This window comes from Marmota flaviventris, chromosome 2 (assembly GCF_047511675.1).
Source record: "Marmota flaviventris isolate mMarFla1 chromosome 2, mMarFla1.hap1, whole genome shotgun sequence".
In the NCBI taxonomy this organism is placed as follows: Eukaryota; Metazoa; Chordata; class Mammalia; order Rodentia; family Sciuridae; genus Marmota; species Marmota flaviventris.
This window is the reverse complement of record NC_092499.1, coordinates 16,110,867-16,135,791: the sequence shown is the minus strand read 5'-3', so window position 1 is coordinate 16,135,791 and position 24,925 is coordinate 16,110,867. Positions and strand designations below refer to the sequence as shown.

Below are 24,925 nucleotides of genomic sequence, written 5' to 3'. Positions count from 1 at the left end.
TGATTTTTTTTCTTTTTCTTTTATTTATTTTTCATGTATTTAATGTGTTTTGTTAAATTTTTATTTATATATGACAGCGGAATGCATTACAATTCTTATTACACATATAGAGAATAATTTTTAATATCTCTGGTTATAAACACAGTATATGTACTGTGTCTTCATACCTATACTTTGGATAATAATGATCATCACATTCCACCATCATTAATAACCCCATGCCCCCTCTCTTCCCCTCTAACCCCTCTGCCCTATCTAGAGTTCATCTATTCCTCCCATGCTCCTGCTCCCTATCCCACTATGAATCAGCCTCCTTTTGTCAAAGAAAACATTCAGCATTTTTTTTTTTTTGGGATTGGCTAACTTCACTTAGCATTATCTTCTCCAACACCATCCATTTACCTGCAAATGCAATGCTTTCATTCTATTGCTGAGTAAAATTCCATTGTGTATATATGCCACATTTTTTTTTATCCATTCATCCACTGAATGGCATCTAGGTTGGCTGCACAGTTTAGCTATTGTGAATTGTGCTGCTATAAACATTTATGTGGCTGTGTCCCTGAAGAATGTTGTTTTTAAGTCCTTTGGGTATAGATGAGGAAAGGGATAGCTGGGTCAAATGGTAGTTCCATTCCAAATATTCCAAGAAATCTCCATACTGCTTCCCATATTGGCCGCACCATTTTTCAGTCCCACCAGCAGTGTATGAATGTACCTTCTACCCTACATTCTTGCCACCACTTATTGTTGTTTGTCTTCATAATAGCTGCCATTCTGACTGGAGTGAGATGAAATCTTAGAGTGGTTTTGATTTGCATTTCTCTAATTGCTAGCGATGATAAACATTTTTTCATGTATTTGTTGATTGATTGTACATCATCTTCTGAGAAGTGTCTCTTCAGGTCCTTGGCCCATTTACTGATTGGGTTATTTGTTTTTTTGGTGTTTAACTTTTTGAGTTCTTTATATACCCTAGAGATCAGTGCTCTATCTGATGTGTGAGGGGTAAAGATTTGCTCCCAAGGGCTAGGGATGTGGCTCAAGCGGTAACGCGCTCGCCTGGCATGCGTGCGGCCCGGGTTCGATCCTCAGCACCACATACAAATAAAGATGTTGTGTCCGCCAAAAACTAAAATAAATAAATAAATAAATAAATATTAGAAAAAAAATTTAAAAAAAAAAGATTTGCTCCCAAGATGTAGGCTCTCTATTCACCTCACAGATCATTACTTTTGCTGAGAAGAAACTTTTTAGTTTGAGTCCCATTTATTGATTCTTCATTTTAATTCTTGTGCTATCTGAGTCTTATTTAGGAAGTTGGGGCCTAATCCCACATGATGGAGATTAGGGCCTACTTTTTCTTCTATTAGATGCAGGGTCCCTGGTTTTATTCCTAAGTCCTTGATCCATTTTGAGTTGAGTTTTACGCATGGTGAGAGATAGGGGTTTAATTTCATTTTGTTGCATATGGATTTCCAGTTTTCCCAGCATCATTTGTTGAAGAGGCTCTTTTCTCCAATGCATGTTCTTGGCACCTTTGTCTAGTATAAGATAATTGTAGTTTTGTGGGTTAGTCTCTGTGTCCTATATTCCATACCATTGGTCTACCAGTCTGTTTTGGTGCCAATACCATGCCATTTTTGTTACTATTGCTCTGCAGTATAGTTTGAGGTCTGGTATAGTGATGCCACCTGCTTCATTCTTCCTGCTAAGGATTGCTTTAGCTGGGTCTCTTATTTTTCCTGATGAATTTCATGATTGCTTTCTTTATTTCTATGAGGAATGTCATTGGGATTTTGACCGGAATTGCATTAAATCTGAATAGTGCTTTTGGAAGTATAGTCATTTTGATAATATTAATTCTTCCTATCCAAGAGAAAAGTAGATCTTTCCATCTTCTAGGGTCTTCTTTGATTTCTTTCTTTAGGGTTCTGTAATTTTCATTATATAGATCTTTCACTTTTTTCATTAAGTTGATTCCCAAGTATTTTATTTTTTTTTGAGGCTATTGAAAATGGGGTGGTTTTCCTCCTTTCCCTTTCTGTAGATTTGTCACTGATATACAAAAATGCCTTTGATTTATGGGGTTGATTTTATATTCTGCTACTTTGCTGAATTCATTTACTAGTTCTAGAAGTTTTCTGGTGGAACTTTTAGGGTCTTCTAGGTATAGAATCATATCATCAGCAAATAGTGCCAATTTGAGTTCTTCTTTTCCTATGTGTAGCCCTTTAATTTCTTTCATGTGTCTAATTGCTTTGGCCAGTGTTTCAAGAATTATGTTAAATAGAAGTGGTGAAAGAGGGCATCTCTGTCTTGTTCCAGTTTTAGAGGGAATGCCTTCAGTTTTTCTCCATTTAGAGTGATGCTGGCCTGGGGTTTAGCATAGATAGCCTTTATGATGTTGAGATATGTTCCTGTTATCCCTAGTTTTTCCAGTGTTTTGAACTTAAAGGGGTACTGTATTTTGTCAAATGCTTTTTCTGAGTCTATTGAGATGATCATATGATTCTTATCTTTAAGTCTATTGATATGATGGATTACATTTATTGATTTCTGCATGTTGAACCACCTTGCATCCCTGGGATGAATCCCACTTGATCGTGGTACACTATCTTTTTGATATGTTTTTGTATTCAATTTGCCAGAATTTTATTGAGAATTTTTGCATCTATGTTCATTAGAGATATTGGTCTGAAGTTTTCTTTTTTTTTGATGTGTCTTTGCCTGGTTTTGGAATCAGAGTGATACTGGCCTCACAGAATGAGTTTGGAAGTGCTGCCTCTTTTTCTATTTCCTGAAACAAATTTGAGAATATCGGTATTAGTTCTTTAAAGGTCTTGTAGAACTCGGCCATGTATCTGTCCAGTCCTGGGCTTTCCATGGTTGGTAGACTTTTGTTGGTGTCTGCTATTCCATCACTTGAAATTGATCTGTTTAAATTGTGTATATCATCCTGATTCAATCTGGGCAAATTATATGACTCTAGATATTTGTTGATGCCTTTGATATTTTCTATTTTATTGGAGTACAAGTTTTTAAAATAATTTCTAATTATCTTCTGTATTTCTGTAGTGTCTGTTGTGATATTTCCTTTTTTATCACATATGTTAGTGATTTGAGTTTTCTCTCTCCTTCTTTTCATTAGCATGGCTAAGGGTCTGTCAATTTTATTTATTTTTTCAAAGAACCAACTTTTTGTTCTGTCAGTTTTTTCAATTGTTTCAATTTCATTGATTTCAGCTCTGATTTAAAAAAAATAAATAAATGACAGGGCTGGGAATGTGGCTCAAGTGGTAGTGCGCTTGCCTAGCATGCGTGGGGCACTGGGTTTGATTCTCAGAACCGCATAAAGACAAAATACTGTGTCCACCTAAAACTAAAAAATAAATATTAAAAAAATTAATGACAGTGGAATGCATTACAAATCTTATTACACATATACAGCACATTTTTTCATATCTATGGTTATATATAAAGTATATTGATACCAATTCATGTCTTCATACATGTACTTTGGATAATGATGTCTATCACATTCCACCATCCTTATTATTTCCTGTCTTCTGCTTTTGTTTTTGATTTGTTCTTCTTCTTCTAGGGCTTTGAGATGTAGTGTTAAGTCATTTATTTGTTGACTTTTTCTTCTTTTAAGGCATGAACTCCATGCAATGAACTCTCCTCTTAGAACTGCTTTCATAATGTCCCAGAGATTTTGATATGTTGTATCTGTGTTCTCATTCACCTCTAATATTTTTTAATCTCCTCCTTGATGTTTTCTGTAATCTATTGTTCATTCAGCAGCATATTATTTAGTCTCCAGGTGTTGGAGTAGATTTTATTTTTTATTTTATCATTGATTTCTAATTTCATTCCATTATGATCTGATAGAATGCAGGGTAGTATTTCTACTTTTTTATATTTGCTAAGAGATGCTTTGTGGCAGGTATTTGGTCTATTTTAGACAAGGATCCATGTGCTGCTAAGAAGAAAGTATATTCTCTCATTGAAGAATGGAAATATTCTATATATGTCAGTTAAGTCTAAATTACTGATTGTATTATTGAGTTCTATAGTTTCTTTGTTCAGCTTTTGTTTGGAAGATCTATCTAGTAATGAAAGAGGTATGTTAAAGTCACTCAAAATTATTGGGTTGTGGTCTATTTGACTCTTGAACTTGAAAAGAGTTTGTTTGATGAACATAGTTGCTCCATTGTTTGGGGCATATATATTTATAATTGTTAAGCCTGTTGATGTATGGTTTCCTTGAGCAGTGTGTAATGTCCTTCTTTATCCTTTTTGATTGACTTTACTTTGAAGTCTACTTTATTTGATTTGAGGGTGGACATCCCTGCTTGCTTCCACAGTCCATATAAATGGTATGGTTTTTCCCAACCCTTCACCTTCAGTCTGTGAATGTCTGTTTCTATGAGATGAGTCTCTTGGAGGTAACATATTGTTGGGTCTTTTTTTGTTGTTGTTGTTCAATCTGCTAGTCTATGTCTTGATTGGTGAGTTTAGGCCATTAACATTCAGGGTTATTATTGAGACATGATTTGTATTCCCAGCCATTTTTGTTTATTTTTGGTATTTAACATGACTTGGTTTCTCCTCTGATTAGATATTCCTTTAGAATAATCTCTCCTTCTGCTGATTTTCATCATTGTTTTTCATTTCCTCTTCTTGAAATATTTTGCTGAGGATGTTCTGTAGTGCAGGCTTTCTTGCTGTAAATTCTTTTAACTTTTATTTATTATGGAAGGTTTTTTATTTCATCATCAAATCTAAAGCTTAGTTTTGCTGGTTATAAGATTCTTGGTTAGCATCCATTTTCTTTCAGAGCTTAGTATATGTTGTTCCAAGATTTCCTGGCTTTGAGAGTCTGGGTTGAAAAATCTGCTGAGACACAAATTGTTCTCCTCCTATATGTGATCTGATTCTTCTCTCTTGTGGTTTTTAAGATTCTATCCTTATTCTGTATGCTAGACATTTTCATTATAATGTGCCTTGGTGTAGATCTATTGTAATTTTATACATTTGGTGTGCTATAAGCCTCTTGTATTTGGTTTTCCAATTCGTTCTTCATGCTTGGGAAATTTTCTGATATTATCTCATTGAAGAGATTGTGCATTCCTTTGGTTTGAAACTCTGTGCCTTCCTCTGTCCCAGTGACTCTTAGATTTGGTCTTTTGATACTGTCCCATAATTCTTGGATGTTCTGTTCATGGTTTCTAACTTTCTTCACTGTGTGATCAACTTATTTTCCAGGTTGACTTCAAAGTAAAGTCAATCAAAAAGGATAAAGAAGGACACTACATACTGCTCAAGGGAACCATGCACCAACAAGACTTTAACAATTATACATATATATGCCCCTTTGTGTTCATTATCTGATGTTCTTTCTTCCAAGTGATCTAGTCTGTTGGTTATGCTTTCTATTGAGTTTTTAAAATTTGATTTATTGTATCCTTCATTTCAAGGATTTCTGACTTTTTCCCCAGGGTCTCTATCTCTCTCTTGAAGTAATCTTTTGCTACCTGTATTTGCTCTCTTATCTCATTGTTGGAGTGATCAATTTTTGCCTATATTTGCTCGTTTAGGTCATTCTTTAATTCACAGATCATTTTAATTATGAACCTTCTGAACTCCTTCTCTGACATTTCATCAACTTCGCTGCTGTCCATAGGTTCTGTTATTATAGTGTCCTAATTTGTTTGGGGCACTTTCCTCCCTTGTTTTTTCATGTTGTCTATGTGTCTTCCTTTCTTGTAGTGTGGATATGAAATATTACAGTCTCTTCCCTATATTCTTGTAGTACCTGTGCAGATTGTCTGTATCTCACCTTGATGTTGGGCTTCCAGACCCTGCTTGTGTCCCTCAATGAATGCTACTACATCCTGTGTCTGGGTCCTGTGTAAGTTGGAATGGGTGGATCTTGGCTGCTGGGCTTGACCTCCCCTGGTAGTCTGCTGGTTGGAAGGGGCAAGGGGCCAAAGGCTAGGCTCTGGTGGTATCTGCCCCGCCAGGGGATGGGTGAACCAGGCCTACTGAGAGCCTGGATCCCGCATGGGCCAGTGTGGGTGGATCTCCTTGACTTTTTTCTTAAATATATATATTTTTTTAGTTGTACTTGGACACAATACCTTTGTTTTATTACTTATTTTTATGTGGTGCTGAGGATCGATTCCAGGGCCTTGCACATGCTAGGCAAGCACTCTACCACTGAGCCACAACCCCAGACTTAGTGCCTCACTTTTGTTGAGGCTGGTTTTGAACTTTCAATCCTCCTGCCTCAGTCTCCTGAGATGCTGGGATTATAGGCATGCACCACTGCACACAGCTAGGATACAAGTTTTTAATGGGAACTATCCAATGTGTAATTATACACTAAAGTTACAAAAGTCTGGCAAATATTTTTCTTCACAGGCATTATAAACATTAAATCATGCATATTTACACTTTTGCTTATTTTAACTGGCTTCCATAAACTTGTTTGCCAGAAATTTTCCTAAGAACAGTCTATTTTAACCATAATGACTTATTTTTATAAAATGTTAACGCTCACAACTATGATACTTGTATATACATTTGCTAAAGAAAAGAGTATTTGCTTACTGATTCTTTCAGAAAGAATACAGAATCATGAATTTTGCCTTCAACTTAATTCAGAGATCTAGTCATAGAAGAAGCCACTAATACTAGCAGACAATTTTATTTTAGCATTGATATAATACATAAATCCAGATTCAGAAAACACAACAAATCTTAAGCTGAATAAATAAAAGTAAACCCATATACATGCACAATGCTATTTAACTATACCTATATAACAATTAAAGAAAGTGGCAGAAAGCAGAATGCTTTCAACCAAAAAAGTCAGAAGAAGTTCTATTAGTATTTAAGAATGAGAGTAAAATATCAAGATATGTTCAGACTAGTGGTATACCATGGGCAGGATGAGGATAAAAATTCACTCCATGTGCAATACATAGCCAATTGAGAAGTTAAACACAACAATAATAAATGTGAATAACCATCACTGTGTTTTGGACCATTCCCAGCAGCCTGCCCTTAGTATGTCTCTGGTTCAGATCAAGGAAACTGAGGGAATTTTTAACAAACCTTCATTAGAGAAACTCTAAGGATATATTTTAGGAGGAAGAAAACTATAAAGTAACAAGTCTGAGATGCAAGAAGAAAAGATGAACAAAGAAAGTATAGGTATAAATAAATCTAAATAAATAACGACTGCATAAAAGAATAATAATGCCAACTGAAGGTAGTTGTAGGAGGAAAAAAACCAACAGAGAATGAAACTGCTGGACATCAGTAATTAAAAAATGGGGGAGTAAAGTGACCAGAACTAGACTATTCTATAGATTGTGATATTCAGTTTTTGAACTGAGTGTACTTGTTAAATATTTAATAATAACTCTAAAAGAAGAGAATAAACACTAAGTTTCAAGTCAATAGAAGGAAGTAAAAAGAAATTAACAGAATGAATTATAAATTCATGCTACCTAACTCCAATCTGGCCTTTACTATGGCTAGACAATCCTTTCCTTCATCTATTGGCTCTATCACATTTCTTACAGTAACTTGTTCCCAACATTTCCAGGGAAAGTCCTCCTATGGTTATCTCCATTCTAGAAGATAACATTCTCTACCACTCAAAAGAATTTCAGAGCTCTCTGTAAATCTCCATCTGCCCTAGGTTAATAACAACTTTTTTACCAACAACTGAACCATTTCTCTCTATATACTACCAGTTTCATCTGCCTCTTACAAATATACTCAGTTTTGTTTTATCCTCAAACAGCCTTCCCTTACCTCTGCTACCTCTTTTAAAGTGAAGGCCTTCTTTCTTAGTTTCCAGTTCTAAATTACATATAATCCATAATTGCAAGGGGGAGAAAAACTTAATTTCCATTTACTTCCTATATTCTGTCTTCTAACATGTCATTGAAAAATTAGCTGGGTTTAGGTATGATCATAGAAGGTTCCATAATGCAAAGAATGGGCATAATTAATTTTCTTTATGCGCACCATGAGTAAGTAGACACTGAATAAATATTTTAAAAATTTTCATGTACCTAACTATCGCTTTTTTATATTTATAAAGGTTAGAAAATGGCTATAACTTAATCTATGTTCAAGTCTGAGAGCCTCTTACCCTTTTTCAGTTTCCGGACAGCCAACATACAATGACTAGGAGAGAGATCCCATATTCTTAAGGTTTTATCATCACTTACAGTAGCACAGATCGGCAGATAAGGATGTGTAGCCAAACCCCATACCTCTCCTTCCATGTGTCCCTATAAAGAAAACAGTATCAATTTAACCTAAAAATATATGCATGACAGGAGCTCTACACACCTGGTTACCAGTAAAACTGATATTAAAAAATTAAAAACCCAACCATTTAAAGTTTGGAAATGGTTTTGAGGAGATACAACAAATGAAGAAACATTTATTCATAAAAAATCTGCTAAAATTTGGTAAGAACAGTGAGAATCTATGGTATTTAAACTGAGATCCAGTGCTTTGTCCCTCCTCCCAAAACTTCATGCTGGACTGATACAAACAAGAACACCTGGCTGTCTCCACCGTTCCCAGCAGAAGAGCTGTCTACCCAGTGAGGGTACCAAGTCAGGCATTCCTTATCTTGTCTAAGCTGTCAGTTGTGGAGGCTGAATTCCTGGTGAGCAGACTGACAGGCAGAAGTTCCCTTCTCCCCAGCCCCTACTCCATATGGAAACTCCACCACTGGTGTCCTAGTGGAAACCCAAGAAAACCTAAGAAGACCTTAGACTATTGCCCTTTCTCTCTTTACCAAACACTCAGCCTTAAAGCCTGTCTTATTCTCAATTCAAGAGCCCTGACTCAGATATTTTCCCTGAAGGGAGAAGCAAGTCAAAACAAACAAACAAACAAAAACAAAACAAAACAAAGTAAAACAAACGAATTAAAAAAAAAAAAACCTCCTAATCTCAAAAGAATTGACTTTATTTATAGCAAAGCAGAGAAAAGTTAATGACTAGGAATTCTCTCAAAAACAGTGGAGGGATGGAAGTGTCAGTGTATGCCTGTGATCCCAGCTACGCAGGAAGCTAAGTCAGGAGGAATTGCAAGTTCAAGCTTGGGTAACTTACTGTAAACCTGTCTCAAAATAAAAAGGAATGGGGATGTAGCAAAATAGTAGAGCAATTGACTAGCATGTTAGGCCCTGGGTTCAATTTCTAGTAAAACAACAACAAACCACCACCAACAAAAAAACCCACAAAAAAACTGTGGAGGTTGTGATGAAAAGTAAACAGAAGGAGATTTATAGAATCATATGACATATGAATCTAAACTAGAGACCACCTAGTTTGTCCAAAGGAACCAGAGAACTCTCAGAAGTAGCTAGGAGGATCTTTGTTGAAGTCACTACAAACCTAGGGAAATGCTCCTTTAAAGGAGTCAAATTTGATTGGTTTAGTCTGTGGAACAATTTATACTTCAAGAAAGTATTGAAAAGAATAGAGCAGTCAGTCAGTAATTAAAGGAGTTTAACAGTTAAGTGTGGTCAAGGCAAGAGACAAAGTACAGGTAATACTTCCTACATGATTTTATAAAGCCATTTCACTCTGATACCAAAACCAAACATCACAAGAAATCTACCAAGACATCACAAGAAATCTACAGACTAATATCCCTTAAAAAGGTGGATTCTAAAACCCTCTACAAAATCCTAGCAAACTGAATTAAACATATGGAAAGATTTTTATACAACTAAGAATGCAAGATTGCCAAATTCAAAAATCAGTTAAGATAATATGTCACATTAATAGAACCAAGGACAAAAACCATATGATCATCTGAGTATACATGGAAAAAGTGTAAGATAAATCCCTCCCTACCAATGTTTAGAAAAAACTAGGAATAAGAAGGTTTCTCAACCGAGTAAAGAGAATCTATGAAAAAGCCGTGGTTACCTTATACTTAATGGTGGAAAGCTGAATTCTTTTTCTCTAAGATTAGGAACGAGACAAAGGTGTCTTTTCTAACCACTTAAACATTATACTGAAAGCTTTAGCCAGGACAATAGGGCAAGAAAAAGAAATAAAAGCCAATCAGATTGAATACAAGGAAATAAAACTATCTCTACTTACAGATGACATGATCTTATATATAGAAAATCCTAAATAATCTACTTATTAAACTATTATAATAAATGAAGTCAACAAATTTATTGGATATAAGGTCCTATTATAGGCTATATTATAGGCTATGTACGAAATCAACTGTATTTCTCTACACTAGTAATGAACAATCTGAAAACAAAATTAAAAAGAACTGTATAATGGTATTACAAATAATAAAATACTTAGAAATAAATTGAACAAAATAGGTATAAGACTTGTATACTGCAAATCACAAAACCCTTCTGAAAAAAGAAAAGGTCTAAATTAATAGAGAGCTATCCCATATTCATAGGTAGGAAGACTTAATCCTGTTAGGATGAATCCCTAAACTGATCTACAGACAGTGCTGCTACAATCGTCATATTTTTTTTTAACTATTTAACATTTACATTAGGTATAAACATTCCCACATTTTTAATTACTATAGTTTTATATTATCTTTTTTATTTTTCCTGGAGAATTTCTCAAAGATTTCTTGATCTTCTTTTCTCCTCTAGATGATCTTAAAAAATCTTTCTAGAATTTGTGAAAAATCTCATTAAAGTTTGAATTGTAATCATATTGAATCATATTGAATCTATCATTTATTTTTTCTTGGATAGTTTAACTACAAAATTCTGGGTTACTATGTAGTTGTTTTATATGAACAGCATGTTTTTTTTAAATATTTATTTTTTAGTTTTTAGGTGGACACAATATCTTTATTCTATTTTTATGTGGTGCTAAGGATTGAATCCAGTGCCCTATGCATGCTAGGCAAACACTCTACTATTAAGCCACAACCCCAGCCCTGAACAGCATGTTTTATGTCATATTTTCAAACTTGTTATTGCTGCTACATAAATACTATTGATTTTTATATGCTGATTTTGTATCTAAACATTATTTCCAACAATTTTTCAGTTTATTCTTGATATACAAATTTGTTGTATCTAAAAATACCACCGTTGTCCATTTATTTCTAGCACTTACACTTTTATTGATTTGTTTTACTGAATTGGCTAAGGTTTTACCCATATTGGACAAAAATGGTAATGTGGCATCTTCCCTTGTTCCTGATTTCAAAATAAAAAGACAATGAAATCTTAAATTTATAATAAATACCCCAAATAATGAAATTGGGTGGGTGTATAGCTTAGTGGTTAGAGCACATGCTCAGCATGTGTCAGGCCCTGAGTTTAATTCCCAGCCTCCCCCGCCCCCCCACAATGTATTAAAAACAATTTTAAATCCCAGTGGCTTGAGAGGTCAAGACAGGAGGATCTTGAGTTCAAAGCTTGCCTCAGCAATGGCGAGGCACTAAGCAATTCAGCAACACCCTGTCTCTAAATAAAATACGAAATAGGGCTGGGGATGTGGTTCAGTGGTTGAGTGCCGCTGAGATCAATCCCCAGTACCAAACAAAAACAAAAACAAAAAAATTTTAATTGGGAGGTCATTTAGGCTGGGATAGCTTCAGTGCTTTAGGTGCCTATGTAAGATAACCAAAGCCCCATGTACAAAATAAAGTGAAACTAGATACTTTACCAATCAGAAACAGCCAACTAATCTCTAATTAAGGTTTTCCCACTCTAACCAATCAACTAGATCTTTGTTGTCCACATTGTCTGTAAAAGCTCGCTGCCTGTGCTCCTGCAGCAGATTCTGCTGAACCTCTTCTGGTTTCAGATGCTGTCCAATTCACGAATATTTTAATGTTCAAATACACTCTGCTAATTTTATTTTGCCTAAAGTATTTCTCTTAATAAATATCATTTAGTACTTAATTTTTTTTATAATTATGAAACTGTGGTTTTTTAAAATTCCATCTCTGAATTCATCCATCAGAGGGTACTTGTGCTAATATTTCCTAAGATATCATAAACATATTAAACACAGAAAAATGAGTGTATAACCATATGATAAAATTTTATTGCTAAAAACATTTATTATAACTCCATTTTTAATTTCAAAGGCATTTATAAACTGAAATTGAGTAAGATAGCATTAATTTAATGTTTTATCATTTGCATATTTATTCTTTAATGTCATATTAATAATATAATAAAGCATTAAAGAATGTGCAGTGTTCTCATCTATGTGTACTTTTTGCTGTCTTAACAAGAGTGAAGTGGAGGTTAGAAGAGAGATAAGTGAGTATTAAGAAAGAAAATAATTCTTTTTCAGAGTAAAAGGCAAACCAAAGTTTGATTACTATATAGAATTGCATAAGGACAGTTTTTCATCAGGATAGAGCCAACCTCACTATGTTTTACAGTGTTGATCTATTTCCCTCCTTACTTTTCAGAAAAATATAATACACTAAAGAAATGTACATGTAAAAACCTTACATGCCACTCTATGGAAATGTTAAGGGCCATATGACCAACAGCTATTGCTGGTATGTTTATATTTCTACTACACAGATTTTTATATTTCTGATTTTCTGTTTTATTATTGACATACTTTGACTAATAAATGTTTTCAGCAATAAAATTTTATCATACAGTTATACACTCATTTTTAAAAATATTTTTATTTATTTATTTTTAGCTATAGTTGATATGTGTATGTGGTGCTGAGGATAGAACCCAGAGCCTCCCATGTTCGAGGCGAGTGCTCTACCACTGAGCCGCAACCCCAGCCCTCATTTTTTTTAAGTTAGAAACTAACAATGACTCATCTACAGAGCTTCACAGAAAAATAACTGCCTTATGTTAAACAAACATATCTCAAATAGATAAAATTAAATCTGAAATAAATGTGCTGGGCTAAATTCTTAACAGCCAGTTTTTCTATTGGTTTATTTTGTGATAAGAATTAACTCAAAATATTGGCAATTATTCCATATGAGAATATGAATATTTATTTACTGATATTAGTGATAACCAAATTAAAATTTTTCTTTACATATTAACAAATATTTCCCTAATTAACATTATTTTTCACCACTGTCAACTTTTCTTATGTAATGAAAGAATAAATTCTATGTAAAGAGAAAAAAAGCATATTAGTATTTCAAAGTACCTGGACCAGAAGTGTTACTGGGCCACTTTTATCCACTTCTAATATTTCACCATTCTTTGTGCCAACTAAAATATGACCATGGCCTAATGATATGGCACGTATAGATGGGTTATCTTCCAAGAGAAGACCTGAAATGTTAAAATGAGATGTTATTATATGTATGAAGTTATTAATAAAAGGACGTATTGTGACACTACTATTTTTTAAAATATTTATTTTTTTAGTTATAGGTGGACACAATATCTTTTATTTTTATGTAGTGCTGAGGATGGAATCCAGTGCCTTAGGCATGGCAGGTAAGCACTCTACCACTGAGCCACAACCCCAGCTCGTGACAGTTATTTTGACAATGAACCCATACAAGGTTGATTTCTCCTGTATTTCAAGAATTCTAATAATGCACTGTAGTTCCTTCAATCGATTTATTAATTTCAAAAGAAGTACACAAATATAGTAGAATTTTATTGTTTTTGTTGTTGTTGTTTTAAGGTACTGGAGATTGAACTCAGTATTCCACATATGCTATGTCAGTGTTCTATCACTGAATTATACCCTAACCCCTGACAACTCTTTCTTTACTTCTGTGTTAGCCCTTCCTCATCAATCTCCTGCCCCTCTTAGAACACTTACACTATTCTGATTAGCAATTTTAATTCAATGTAAAATATATTCTTTCATGTCTACTGTGTCCTACACAGGCTTCAGTGATATATTAGTAAATATGACAAACCTAACTCCTCCCCTTTATAGCATACAGTGAGGAAAACAGACCCTGTGTTAGGAACATATTCAAAAAGGAGCATATAGCAAGGAATTTTCACCTTTTTGTGGGGAGGTGAGGATAGGGAAGTCATCCTAGAAGAACTAGTGTTTGAGATTTGAAAAATGAGAATGTAATTAGGAAATGGAGGAAGAGGGAAGAATAAATTCTAGGCAAAACTAATATGCCAAAAGTCTGGAGGCCAGACAGAGCGTGGCATAGTGCCTTAACGGAAGAAGTGCATTGAAAGTAAAGGCAAAGGGAAGAAGGGCCTGTGAGGTAAAGTAGCAGGGTCAACAAAAAGCCATGATGAAAAAAAAAGCCAAGTCAGAAAACAAGTTCCTGGCTGATGATAAATATGATGCTCACATGGAAATTTCCTTTGAAAAATTAAAAATATTAAAAGTTAATATTGATAAAATTGTACTTGGCTAATATTTTATTACATGTATCTCAGAAAACATATTTTTGAAAGAATAGCAATGATTCTGGTATCAAGTAAGTCCCAATTAAATCTGATGCCCATTGAATAAAGAAGGAAAAATATATTCCATGTGGTCCACCTCAATAATCAAGTTAACTAATGAACAATTGATCTCTTTTTTTACAAATAAATTAAATCTCAAATCACCTTTGGATCCTGGGGCCAAAGCAGCTCTTTTTATAGCATAGGTCTTGAGACATCTTTCAAAAGAGTCATCCCAAAGAGCTACTATACCATCTTTTCCTCCAGTTACAAATCCCTATGAAAATAAAATATTCAAATTATTAAAGATTTAAATATTTTAAAAAATAATAACCTCCTTCATATTGGAAAACTCTAGAGGAAAGACTACAGACAAAAGTTACAGCTTGCAAATAACAGGAATTAGATAAGAATCCATAACAGCTTTTAAAGAATTGACATTAAATCTGTAAAAATACTTAAAATAATAAACATTCTACTATTAGTATAGGATACTAATAATACTAATACTAATTTGGAATTATGAGTTAGATCACCAATTTCAGAAAGTCACATATATTCTCCTGGAGTCTTTTTAACTTCAGTCTTTACAAAGAAGGAATAATACTGGTATCCACCTGATAGGATATAATGATTATATGTAAAACAATTTTTGACAACTAGTAAGGGATTAATAAATATTAAGTTAAACATTTTTTCAAAATGTTGACCTATTTCAATCTGTGTTTATGAAGTTGAAGAAAGGAACAAACCAAGGTCAAAAGACCCTGTCCCACAGACTATAATTGGGTAGTCCAGCCAAGAAGAACAGCAGGGTTCCTATACTTCTGAAAATGCTCTATATGCCATGATCAGATTGTGTTTAATTTGAAATCTCTTTAAATTACTTACTTTTTCTAGTGCATGCATACTGAACACAGGCCCATCATGTGCTTTAACTGTTTTTACAAGGAAGACATCTCTCCAGATACACACATCTCCTGTGGATGTTCCAGAAAAAGCCATCTCTTCAGTCCATCCATACACTGCACACATCATTGTGTCATTTTTCCCCAATGTGCCTATGTAGCCTTTTCTTCCAATCAATCCTCCCCCTGGTTCATAAAAAATATTACAAAAGTACCACTTTCAAAATATACACAATTATAAAGTACAGTTTCTTTTCTACTATTGTTGTTTGAGTAGAAAGACATGTAACAGTAAGAAGAATTAAAAAGAGAAATATGGATCTCTTAATCAGCAATTCAGATACCACCTTGCATGGTGTATTTTAGGCCATAGTTTTTTTGATAAATAAGACATGGCCTAAGTCAGTATTAATAAGTCTTCAGCATTTTTGATAATATTTTACAAAATTTTTAGTATGACATATTTAAGAATACAAAAGATATTTTTTGTACCAACACAACAAACACCTGTATATCCTCTATCAAAATACAAAAATATACCAAACCAAGTGACATGTCATGCCAATCCTATATCCCTTCTTCACATACTACTATTCTGAATGTAAAGTTGATCATTCTCCTGTATTCCTTTATACATCTTATTATGTATTTATTAATTCTTGAGTCATGTGTCATATGATTTTTCACATTTCAAAATTTTCTATAAATATCATCTTGTATGTTTTCTTTTGCAACATGCTTTATTCACCAAGGATTTGTCAGTTTTATACAAGTTGATTTTTACTTCTAGAAAACATTTTCATAACTATGGATTTATTTCATTACACAAACATTCGTTTATTCATTTTTTATTAACAAGTATTTAAGTTGCTTCTCATTTTTGCTATTGAAAACAAATCTGCCTTAAACATTCTTATAAGGATCTCTTCTACACAATTGTAAGAGTAGCTCGAGGAATGAGTAGGAGTAGTCATAGAATAATGTGCAAAAGGAGCAATTTAAATAAGAGTAGCCCCAGCTCTTCTTTGTAAATTTTTCTCCCAGTTCAATATACCAACTTCCACTTCTAGTAACTGTGAAAAGAGTTCCTGTTGTTTCCCACATTTAGGAACACTAGGTATTGTCAAAAAATGGAATGTGAAATATCAAGTGAATTTTATTGTGGTCTTAATTTACATTTCTGTTAGCATAAATGAATTTGATCATATTTTCATATTTTTATTTGTTATTCATCACCTATTGATATCTTTTGTCCATTTTTTCCAATTGAACTCATTCATTCATTTATTTAAGACATACACATGCCATACACTGTTCAAGGCACTGGAAGTAGAGCTAAGAACAAAACAGACAACAAAATTCTCTGGTTTTGTGAACTTTATATGGACAGTTAATGAATATGACAATTAAGTAAAATGTACAATAAATTAGGTAATGATGGGTGCTTTGGAAAAAATGTAAGCCTAAAAAGGATATAAGAAGTTTGAGGAGTCCATTGTAAGGGTGTGAAGGGAAAGCCTTATCATGATGGTGGTATCTGAATGTAGAATTGAAGGAGGTAGCAAGAGCAAGCTGAGTTAGAATAGTGTTTCAGGCAGAAGGAACAGCAAGTGCAAAGGCCCCAAAGCAAGAATGTGACTAGAATCTTTAAGGATCAATCAGGAGAGAAATGAAGAGTAGCAAAGAAAGTAAGAGATTAAAGACAAGAATTATATGATCATTCAATAGATACTGAGAAAGCAGTTGACAAAATACAACACCTCTTCATGTTCAAAACACTAGAAAAACTAGAGACATACTTCAACATTGTAAAAGCTATCTATGCTAAGCCCCAGGCCAACATCATTCTAAATGGAGAAAAACTGAAAGTATTCCCCCTAAAAACTGAAAGTATTCCCCCTAAAAACTGGAACAAGACAGGGACGTCCTCTTTCACCACTTTTATTCAACATAGTCCTTATTGCTAGCTAGAGCAATAAGAAAGAAATTAAAGGAATATGCATAGGAAAAGAAGAACTCAGTCTACCACTATTTGCTGATGAAATGATTCTATATTTAGAAGATCCAAAAAATTCCACCAGAAAACTTCTAGAACTCATAAATGAATTCAGCAAAGTAGCAGGATATAAAATCAATACCCATAAATCATTTCTATACATGAATCCACTGCAAGAGAAATTAGAAAAACCACCCCATTCACAATAGCCTAAAAAAAAACCACCTTCAGAATCAACCAAACAAAAGAGGTGAAATACCCCTACAATGAAAACTACAGAACACTAAAGAAAGAAATTGAAGACCTCAGAAGATGGAAAGATCTCCCATGCTCTTGGATAGGCAGAATTAATATAGTCAAAATGGCCATACTATCAAAACTGTTATATAGATTTAATGCAGTTACTATAAAAATCCCAATGACATTCTTTATAGAACTAGAAAAATCAATCATGAAATTCATTTGGAAAAATAAGAGAACGAGAATAGCCAAGGCAATCTTTAGCAAGAAGAGTGAAGCAGGAGGCATCACAGACCTTAAACTATATCACAGAGCAACAGTAACAAAAATGGCATGGTTTTGGTACCAAAACAGACATGTAGACCAGTGGTACAAAATAAAAGACACAGAGACCAACCCACATAAATATGACTATCTCATACTAGACAAAGGCATCAAAAACATACATTAGAGAACAGAGAGCCCATTCAACAGATGGTGCTGGGAAAACTGGAAATCCAAATGTAGCAGAATGAAATTGAACATCTATCTCTCACCTTGCACAAAAATCAACTCAAAGTGGACCAAAGTCTTAGACACTAGAACAGAGACCCTGCACCTAACAGAAGAAAAAGTAGGCCCAAATCTTCATCATGTTGGCTTAAGATCTGACTTCCTGAACAAGACTCCTAAAGCACAAGAAGTAAAATCAAGAATCAGTATGTGGGCTAGATTCTAACTAAAAAGCTGCTTATCAGCAAAGGAAACAATCTATAATGTGGTGAGAGAGCCCACAGAATGGGAAAAAGTCTTTACTACAGGTACCTCAGACACAGCACTAATCTCCAGGATATATAAAGAACTCAAAAAGCGTAACACCAAAAAAAGATAAATAACTCAGTCAATAAATGGGCTAAGGAACTGAATAGACATTTTATAGAAGAAGAAATACAACCAATCAACAAACATATGAAAAAATGTTCATTATCTCTAGTAATTAGAGAAATGCAAGTAAAAACTACTCTTAAGATTTCATCTCACTCTAGTCAGAACAGCAATCATCAAGTTTACAAGCAATAAAAAGTATTGGCAAGGATGTGGGGGAAAAGGTACACTCATATATTGTTGGTGGGACTGCAACTGGTGCAACCACTATGGAAAGCAGTATGGAGATACCTCAGAAAACTTGGAATGGATCCACCATTTGACGCAGATATCCCAGTCTTATACCCAGAAAACTTAAAAATCAGCATTCTACAGTGACACAGCCACATCAATGTTTATAGCAGCTCAATTGACAATAGCTGAACTAGGGAACCAACCTAGGTGCCCTTCAACCTGGATAAAGAATGGATGGATAAAGAAAATATAGTACGTATACACAATGGAATATTACTCAGCCTTTAAAGAAGAATGAAATTATGGCATTTGCAGGTAAATAGATGGAACTAGAGAATATCATTAAGTGAAATAAGCCAATCCCAAAAAACCAAAAGCTGATAAGCGAATGCTGATCCACAGTGGGGCAGGGGGATAGGAAAGAATGAAGGAACTTTGGTTTGTATAGAGGGGAGTCAGGGGAGGGGTGGGCTTGTGGGGGTGGGAAGGATGGTAGAAAGAGACAGACATTATTACCCTATATATATATGTATGATTACATTAGTGGAGTGACTGTGAACCATGTACAGCCAGAGGAATGAGATATTGTGTTCCACTTGTGTATTATGTGTCAAAATGCATTCTACTGTAAAATTAATTAATTAATTAATTTTTTTAAAAAAGAAAGAGAAACAATACTAGGAGATGGGTCAGAGGGTGTTTTGCAGGCCACTATAAGGATATAGCTTTTACTTTGCATGAGATGGAAAATATTTGAGTAGTAGAATGATAAGATCTGGCATATGACTTATTAAAATTAATTTTGACTTCTGGGTTGAGAACAGATTGAAGGATGAGGGGGATAAAAAGTTATATGTCTATTTCAATCATCTGACTAAATGATTAAGGAGGCAAGGACCAGGGTGGTAGCCTAGAAGATGAAAAGTGGTCAGATTCTGAAAGTATTCAGAAAACCAACAAGCAGAGTCATTAATAACACTTCAAGAGCAGTCAGATGACGTGGTGAAGGTTAGATTTCTCTTAAGAGAAAGAGGAGTAACTATAAAGTGAAAGCACATAACTGTTTGGAGGTGCTTCAGTATATAGGAAACAAGAGAGACTGATTAGCAACTAGAGAACAGAATTGAAAGGTTTGTTTCATTTATTCAAGATGAAGAAATGGCCGGGCATAGTAGCACACACCTGTAATCCTAGTGACTCAGGAGGCTGAAGCAGGAGGATTACAAGTTTGAGGCCTGCCTCAGCAACTTACAAAACTGTGTCTTAAAATAAAAAATAAAAGGGCTGGGGATGTTGTTCAGTGGTTAAGCATCCCTGGGTTCAATCACAAGTACCAAAAAAAAAAAAAAAAAAAAGATAAGGAAATAATACCAGACTTACATGCTGAAGGGAAAGTCAGAAAGGAAAGAACTGGAGTGGTGTCCTTGAGTAGACGAGAGAAGGAATCTAGTGCACAGGTAGGGCAACTGCGCTTCATTACAGCACAGACTATCTGTCTAGAATGGGGTCAGCAAACAACTGGTTATGGGCCAAATTCTGTGGCCATCTATTTTATTTAAATTCCACTGGAGGAGGTTAGCACTAGAGCCACAGAAAGCCTGTTTGATTTGCAGCTGCAGCTAACAGCTGTCTAGAGCCTGATCTGGTCACCAACTATACGCTGAAGACTCTGCTAATGGCAACTGCTAAGCACCTAGCAGTGGAATAAGTCCAGTAGTTTCCCCCATCTTTGGCCAGTTGCCTAAGTTCAGAGGGTCAGGCTCTCAGAAAGAAGACACATTGGTATCTATGCTTCATTGGGACACATAGCTTCAGAGTGAAGCTGCCCATGGCTACTTCTCCACCTGTTATGATTTGGATCTGGAATGTCCTTAAAAGTTCATATGTTAGAAGCATAGTCTTTAGGGATGCAGGGTTCATAAGTGAGGCTTTCAAGCAATGATTAGATTATAAGGACTCTGACCTCATTAAATGGATAAACCCATTGATAGCTGAATAAACTACTAGGAGATAGTTGGAGGAAGTAGGTCACCAGGAGCATACCCTGCAAGGGTTCATCTCCTCCTCAGCCCCTTCTCTCTGCTCCCTGGCTGTCATGGCTTGAGCAGATTTCCCTGCCTTACCTTCCACTATGATATTCCAGATTAATAAAGTCGGCCACCATGGACTAAGTAAGGCCTCTGAAACTGTGAGCTAAACTAAACTTTTCCTCCTCTAAGTTTTTTTTTTGTTGTTGTTGTTGTTGCTGTTTTTCAGTTATTTTGGTCACTGTCAAAAAAAAAAAAAAAAAAAAAAAGCTGACTAACACCATACCCCAACCTACTAGGCCCATTCCCTACAATAGTATAGTTTTGAAGAGTATATTTCCAATTCATAGCAATTGGGAACAAACAGGGTAATCAAAACAGGACAATTTTTTCCCTTGTTCTCTAAGTACCTACGAATATTCTTCATTTTTGTCCTTTTCACCTGGAGAACCTAAAATATTTCCTATCTGATCATTTGCAGAAAGTTTTCACTCCTGGTTTAGATAACTGATAGTTAGGTTTTCTGATACATATAATATAACATGTTCCTATTGCACAAGACCATGTCATTAACACTTAAAAACTTTCAGTGGTTCCCTGTCTTTGGAATAGAGTTAAAATACTTTAGGGAGAAACCAATAATTCATAACTTGGAATGCCCAGTCTAGATTTGGGATAAGTGGCAAGAGAGACTCCATTTTAACCTCAGGTCTGATTCACCTTCTTCAACTTAATTTACCTAAAAGTATGCATTTAGAGTGTTAGACAATACTTAGAATAAGAAAATAGGTACTAATTTCCCACTTGGCTAGTGAACTCCATGGATCAGAACTCTAAAAGTGATGAAGGTTGAAATGTGCACTAAAACCCTAACATTTATCCTTATACGGTTCAGGTTCAAGTTCAGGTCAAATATATGTGTAATCAAATTTAAGGAAGAAAGTAACTCAGTTATATATCTTTTCATTTTAAGGCTATTTACTTTCTTTAAAATAACAAATTCATAGTTTTTGTTTTTAAGAGAAATGCTAAATAATATTTGCTGGCTATTTGCAATTTCAAGTGACTAAGAGGTCCAAATGAAAATTTTGTTCAATCATATGGAAATGAAATTATAAACATGAAAATACTTTTTCCTTTGTAAATGCATACACTATGATAAATCTGTGATAAAATATTAACTCCAAATCAGAAGAATCAATTTATTTCCTATGTAGAATACAACTTGAAAGGTACTTGAACTTGGGAAATGTCTTCACTAAGCCTATTCTTCCTCCTACATTTACATATTTTCTGTGAAAGATTTAAATTCATTGAGACATCAATGTGACATTGTTGGGACTTTATAAATGTACTCATTCTATCTGGAAAAGAAAAAATATTTTTTATTTTAAGATGTGAACTTCTATATTTGTAATTTACAGTTACAAATGACTAAATTAAAGGAACATTTTGTTTCTATATCATATAAAGAATTTTTACATAATTTTTCATTTTTAGTTTAAACTATAAATCATGTCTTTTAATAGAAGAAAGGAGTCTAGACAACCAACTGATTAATCTCATATGTTAATTCCTTTTGCAAATATGAATATTACATAAATGCATCTTTGTTTAAAATGCACCAACACAACAGTAAGTCACTTAAAAATAAATCTATCTTGGAAAATTTTAGATTTCCAAAAAAGATGCAGAGATAACATAGTGTTCCCATATATGCCTCCATCCAGTTTCCTCTAATGTTAACATCTTCTATTATTCCAATTCCATTGTCAAAACTAAGAAACCATCATTTTTGATATATTACTATTAACTGAACCCTAGGTTTCATTCAGATTTCACCAGTTTTTCCACCAATGTCCCTTTTCTGTTCCAGAATCCAGTCTGGGATACCACACTGCACTTAGCTAAATTACTTTTTAAAATAACAATTTCTTGGGCTGAGGTTGTGGCTCAGCGGTAGAGCGCTCACCTCGCAAGTGCGAGACCCTGGGTTCGATCCTCAGCACCACATATAAAAATAAACAAGTGAAATAAAGGTGTTATGTCCAACTACAACTAAAAAATAAATATTAAAAAAATAACAATTTCTTAATTTTCAAAGAAGTAAAATGAAACACTTCCTTACCTGCTCTACGCCAAAATTTCATGTGTTTAATTCCAGCTGTAATCAGTTTATCAGGCATGTAGGGGTTCATCTTAACAACAAAAATCTTATCTTTACTTCCTCTGAAATAAATAAAAAAATTTTAGCTCTGAAGACAAAGCTATCCTGTAACAACCTTTTCCCTGATCCATACTCTATCTTTACTTCTCACTTTACTGAATGTCTATTTCCCACTTGTCCTTTGGGTTTGGGCTGTGAAGACATGCATTTGTATATTCACTTTATGTGTGTGTGCGTGTGTGTGTCTGTGTGTGTGTGTTTCTCTTTCTCTCTCTCTCGGCAGTACTATGAACTTAACCTGGGGCTGTTATACCACAGAGCTACATCCCCAGCCCTTTTTATTTTTTGAAACAGGAGCTCACTAAGTTGATCTGGCTGGTCTCCAACTTGCATCCTCCTGCCTTAGCCTCCTGAGTGGCTGGAATTACAGGCATGTGCCACTGCACCTGGCTTTGTCATTATTTTAATATGTCAACTCTGTTCAACAGGTTGTCAAAAGATAGAAACAGTGAAAACTTCTTTTGAGTAGCACCTATGATACCTACAACTGTGCATGAGGAACACAGCTTATGACATAAATGAATTAAAGAATTTAAGTAATATTTCATTAAAATTTAACATAGTTTTTCCAACAATCTTTAATCATTTTAGATAATTAACTTTTCAATTGTAAATTATATAATTTTAGTAAAACAATTCTAATTTTCATCTTAGGAATTTAGGTTTCTTCATAGGAATATTTCTGATTCATCATAATAAAAAAATTAAAAATAAAAACCAAGATATTCACTATAGAAAATTTAGAGTGAAGAAAAATAGATTAAAAACTGCAATAACTTCTTTATGATAGGTATATCTTTTTTCACTTAAATATATAATATAAACATTTTGGATGTTCACTGTTTATGTTATAACACTGCTGTCTAATAGGCTATTATATAGAATTCACTCTACCTGTAAATGGATAATTAAAGTAACTATTATTTTCAGAGCCTTATTATAGTTACAGTAAGGAAAGGGGTCCAGGGCTGGGGTTGTGGCTCAGTGGCAGAGCACTTGCTCAGCGTGTGTGAGGCACTGGGTTTGATCCTCAGCACCACATATAAATAAATAAAATAAAGATACATTGATAACTAAAAATATATTTTAAAAATTCTCATAAAGACTCAGCTTACAAAGAAATTATAAAATCAATTATCTTTTACCTAATATTATTTATTCAAAGATAAAAAAGATGGTAGCATATTTGCTTGATTTCAAAATTATTTTAAAGTTTTTAATTCCAAAATAATTCTAGTATTTTGTCATATCAAGTTACTTCCTTACCTTGCCATTGAAAGTTTCTCTCCTTTCTTCCAGTCCCACAGTACAATGGTGTGGCTATCATCTATTCCAACTGAAGCCAAACGTTTCCCATCCGCTGTGACAATTAATCAGAGTGATATACTTACGGACCATTTACATTCAGAAGACAAACATTTTGTACGTATTCTAAAGCTAAATGTTGTCATTTGAATGTAGTTTCCCTACAAGTTTCAGGTGCTAGAGGCTTGGTCCTCAGTGTGGTGGTACTGAGTTGATAGAACCTTTCACAGTTGGGGCCTACCTTGAGGTAAAAACGTTATAGGGGGCTCTGCCCTCAGTAAGGAATAATGCTGGTCTTTCAGAGTGAGTGAGTTCCATGATAATGGGTTGTTATAAAACAGCAAACTTGACCCCTGAATCTCTCTGGCTTCCCATCTCACCACGTGATCTCTCCTTCTTGCTTTCATTCCCACCATGATGCCATCTATCATGTTGTGACACAGCCAAGGGGGCTCTCACCAGAGGCAGAACCAATGGGTCTACCTGTGACCTAAATTAATTTCTTTTTTATCTCACCTGACCTTATGCTTTATCTGTCCAACTAATTGGGATGGGAAAGGGAAAGAGAAAGTGATAAATGTATGAATTGATGAATAGGCTAAAGACTCTGAGATAATTGTTACAGTGTTTACACATATCAAAACATCACACTATACCCATGATCATGTACAATTGTTACAGGTCAATTAAAAACAAAACAAA

At 34.4% G+C, this 24,925-nt stretch overlaps 1 protein-coding gene across 1 annotated transcript in view; it reads right to left on the bottom strand.

The window, feature by feature from the left end:
• Eml5 (EMAP like 5) overlaps positions 1 to 24,925 on the bottom strand; it is a 182,690-nt gene that overhangs the window by 71,425 nt on the left and 86,340 nt on the right. Inside the window, exons 16-21 of the mRNA XM_071607616.1 lie at positions 24,185 to 24,278; positions 22,820 to 22,920; positions 15,314 to 15,516; positions 14,588 to 14,699; positions 13,197 to 13,324; positions 8,177 to 8,318 (exon numbers count right to left, since the gene is read on the bottom strand). Coding sequence (XP_071463717.1) covers positions 8,177 to 8,318; positions 13,197 to 13,324; positions 14,588 to 14,699; positions 15,314 to 15,516; positions 22,820 to 22,920; positions 24,185 to 24,278 — 780 coding nt within the window. The remainder of the gene's footprint in view (positions 1 to 8,176; positions 8,319 to 13,196; positions 13,325 to 14,587; positions 14,700 to 15,313; positions 15,517 to 22,819; positions 22,921 to 24,184; positions 24,279 to 24,925) is intronic.